The following is a 3,134-nucleotide window of genomic DNA, read 5'->3' as shown; positions in this document are numbered from 1 at the left end:
AAATTGAAGCTATAGATATCTCAGGAATATAGTAAAAATGGTGTTGTTAGCTGATTAGATATTATTATCTTACTCTTCTCAGTGAAGAAACATTAGAGGCTACTTGCATAAGCAGCTAAGTATTGTGGAGATGGCTTGTCAATGTTACTTTGTATCGATACCCTATTAGTTATATTTCGAACCTCGTAATAACATCACTACAAAATATATAATCTATTAAAGAGACTAACGTTATAGGTAGGTAGCTCGCTAGGTAGTACTAAAAACTTTTAACATCGACTTGGGATTAGTAAGGTTAGCTATTAATAGATAAGCACATAGGCAGAGTACAAGTAGCTCATAGGTATGTGAGAGGTAAGACCGTTAGATGTCCTAGATTCGCTTCGATTCGACGAAAACCTCAGAAAACGCGTTTTTGAGCGGTTTTGCTCGGTATCTACAATTCAACTATTCTGCTAGATTGACAGTCTGGCCTGGCAAAAAAGGGGGGGAGGGGAGGAGCTTAAAAAAGTTGGGGCTGTCTTGGTGCTTGCAAGACACAGGCCATGTTTGACGGCCAATTAGGCAGCTGTTCTGGGAAAACAATATCGAATTTACCAACTTGTACTGAATACCCGTTTTCTGCTCACCACCTAATGACAGTACTGGGCAGATGTTCTCAATTTGTGCGTTTGCGGCGCATCTTGCCTCAAACTCGGTCGTTCTCGTGCTCTGATACATGCACAATGATCTTGCCTCTGGATCTTCGCTTACAGAGCTCCCTATATGCCTGTGGCACGTCGTTGAAGCCAAACGTACGGCCTATGACCGGCTTAATCTTCCCGTCGGCGACCCACCCGCCAATGAGCGCGTAGTCGTTGCAGGCTCCCTTGTCTATAGCGAAACAGAAGGCCCGTCGATTTCGCATCAGCATGGATTTGGACATGGTGATCAGGGTTCTCCATGTGGCGCGGGCCGTTGGATCCGCAGCGACCTGGACAAACGTGCCGTCGCTCTTGAGGAAGCTGTGGCATTGATCGTACAGGCTCTCAGGCATCCCGACATTACTCCTCTAGCACATCCGTCATTTTGTAATCTATGACCTTGTCCGCACCCAGCCCGCGCACTAGATCAACGTTGGGAGTTGACGTGCTCGTTGTCACCTTGGCGCCCATGAGCTTCGCAAACTGGATCGAGTAGGTGCCAACACCACCGCTGCCGCCGTTGATGAAGATATGGCATCCCGGCTTGATACCGCCTGAGAGGAGAGATTTGTAGGCTATCCCAGCGCTGGTACCCAGCGCGGCTGCTTGGTCGGCACCGATACCATCTGGCAAGGCCGCGAGCTCCGAGGTAGAGGCCACGATAAGTTCACCGAGAGTGCCGTACTTGGACGCCTTGGTGAGGGAGCCAAAGACGTGTTGACCTTCGCTATAAGTTGTGTTGAGTACATGCTTTCCAACGATGCGACCGCTAAAGTCCAATCCGGGCTGTGCCTCCTTGCCCAGACCAAACAGTCTGCCAAACCAATCGAACTCGGGCATCTTGTAGTCGGCCGGATTGAGAGCCGCTGATAGCACTTCGATGACGAGCTGGTCTTTGGCCAGCAACAGCTTGTCAGGCGCTGTTGCCGCGGCGTTGAGAGCGATGGAATCTTCAAGTTTGCCAATAAGAGTTTTAGCGGTAACGCCGTTTGTGTATTGGCAGGCCCTCATTCTTGTCGTAGTCATCAGGCTTAAGAGGGGATGAACCAGTGGTGATGGTTAGACAAAAGGAAGTAAATAAATGGCTTGGAAACCTGTGAGGGAAGGTAGTGGGTGGTATCATCCGGTGACACTTGGGCTCAGCTTGGCAAGGTGGCTATTGATATATGTCCTCCCATTTCCGAGCAGATTGCAGAATGTAACTGCGCAAAACGTTTTGAACGTCATCTGTTAGCCTGGAAGCCTCCCGATATCACCTGCCCGGCGGAAATGCTTTGGCCACGCGGCTGGATTCGCCCGTTCGGATCGCCCGAACACCACCATCCCTCCCCAAGCGCGTAAGTGTCCGAACAAGTGCGAACTGAGCAGCCGAGCAATGCCGCCGCACCGACGCCGCCTCCGCTGATATGGTGCACGGGGGGTTGCAATCATCCGCTCTCGGCTACTTTGCCGTATGAGGTAAAGCCGCAGCCCGCACCGGAGGAATTGGGTGAGGCGTGCTTCGAGGCGTTAACCATAAGACCGACCACATCAGTACCGAGACCCCGACGACTCTAAATCAATGATAATCGACCCGACCCTACGTCCAGGAGGCACCATTGACCGCCGCGCATTTGCACCCCTTTTACACTTCTGTATCGCACCTCTACTCCATCTGTCCTGCAAAGTTTCCAATACCGTCGAAATGGCCAACCTACTTGTTCTGCCAATCAGCATCACTGGTTACGCCCTTCTGTCCTCCTACTGCCTCTGCGGCGGCATCATGGAGCACGCTGCCGTCTTCCGTGGGTGGCAGCAGGTTCACGATCCACGACAACTTAAAGCGCTGCAATCCGTCAGTGGACGCGGTGCTCTTTACACATACGTCATGCCCAAAACTGCTCTCACAATTTTCAACGCCTACCTCTCAGTGCAACCGCCGACGGTTGCCATAGGCAAAGGAAAACTACGTCTTGGGTTGTGGTGGGGCTTGACGATGCTTGCAATCTCTTGGGGATCGTCGTTTCTGGTCCAAGTTCCACTGCAATTACGTATCCAGGAGACCGGAGACAGGGCTTTGGTTAGGCGTCTGAATAACACGACATGGGTGCGCACCTTCGCCATTGTTCTGCACAGTTGTAGTGTACTTTGGATTCTTGTTGGTAGCGAATTTTAGGCGAGGACGGGACACATCGATCCTCGGAAGCGCTTGCCAAGGTGTTGTTGTATCATACATATGTTTTCATCATGCGCCTGCATCTAGCTACTAGCTAGGGAATACTATCAACATGATCTAGTTCACTGACGGTACCTTGGCAAGTGCTAGAGCAGAAGCGGCGAGAGGTGGTGTGGTAGGCCGAGGTTGACGGGGGCAACATTCAGGAGGATGCAACAGTAAAACTTTGTCCTGTCGACAAAATGAATAGAGTGGAACTTGCAACTAGATCCCTTTCAGAAGCGTGGATAACATGA

General features: G+C 50.9%; 1 protein-coding gene across 1 annotated transcript; it reads right to left on the bottom strand.

Moving 5' to 3' along the window:
• Positions 1-688: 688 nt before the first annotated feature.
• MFIFM68171_02264 (Enoyl reductase (ER) domain-containing protein) lies at positions 689-1,694 on the bottom strand (the record flags this gene model as incomplete). Its single annotated transcript, XM_071057686.1, has 2 exons — positions 689-1,051; positions 1,107-1,694. 2 exons carry the CDS (start codon positions 1,692-1,694, stop codon positions 689-691), a joined length of 951 nt encoding a protein of 316 aa, XP_070913787.1.
• Between the last annotated feature and the right edge of the window lie 1,440 nt (positions 1,695-3,134).

This window comes from Madurella fahalii (genome assembly GCF_045866475.1).
Source record: "Madurella fahalii IFM 68171 DNA, scaffold_1, whole genome shotgun sequence".
NCBI classification, from domain to species: Eukaryota; Fungi; Ascomycota; class Sordariomycetes; order Sordariales; genus Madurella; species Madurella fahalii.
Note: the sequence above shows the minus strand (reverse complement) of the source record. Positions and strands in the feature narration are given on the sequence as shown.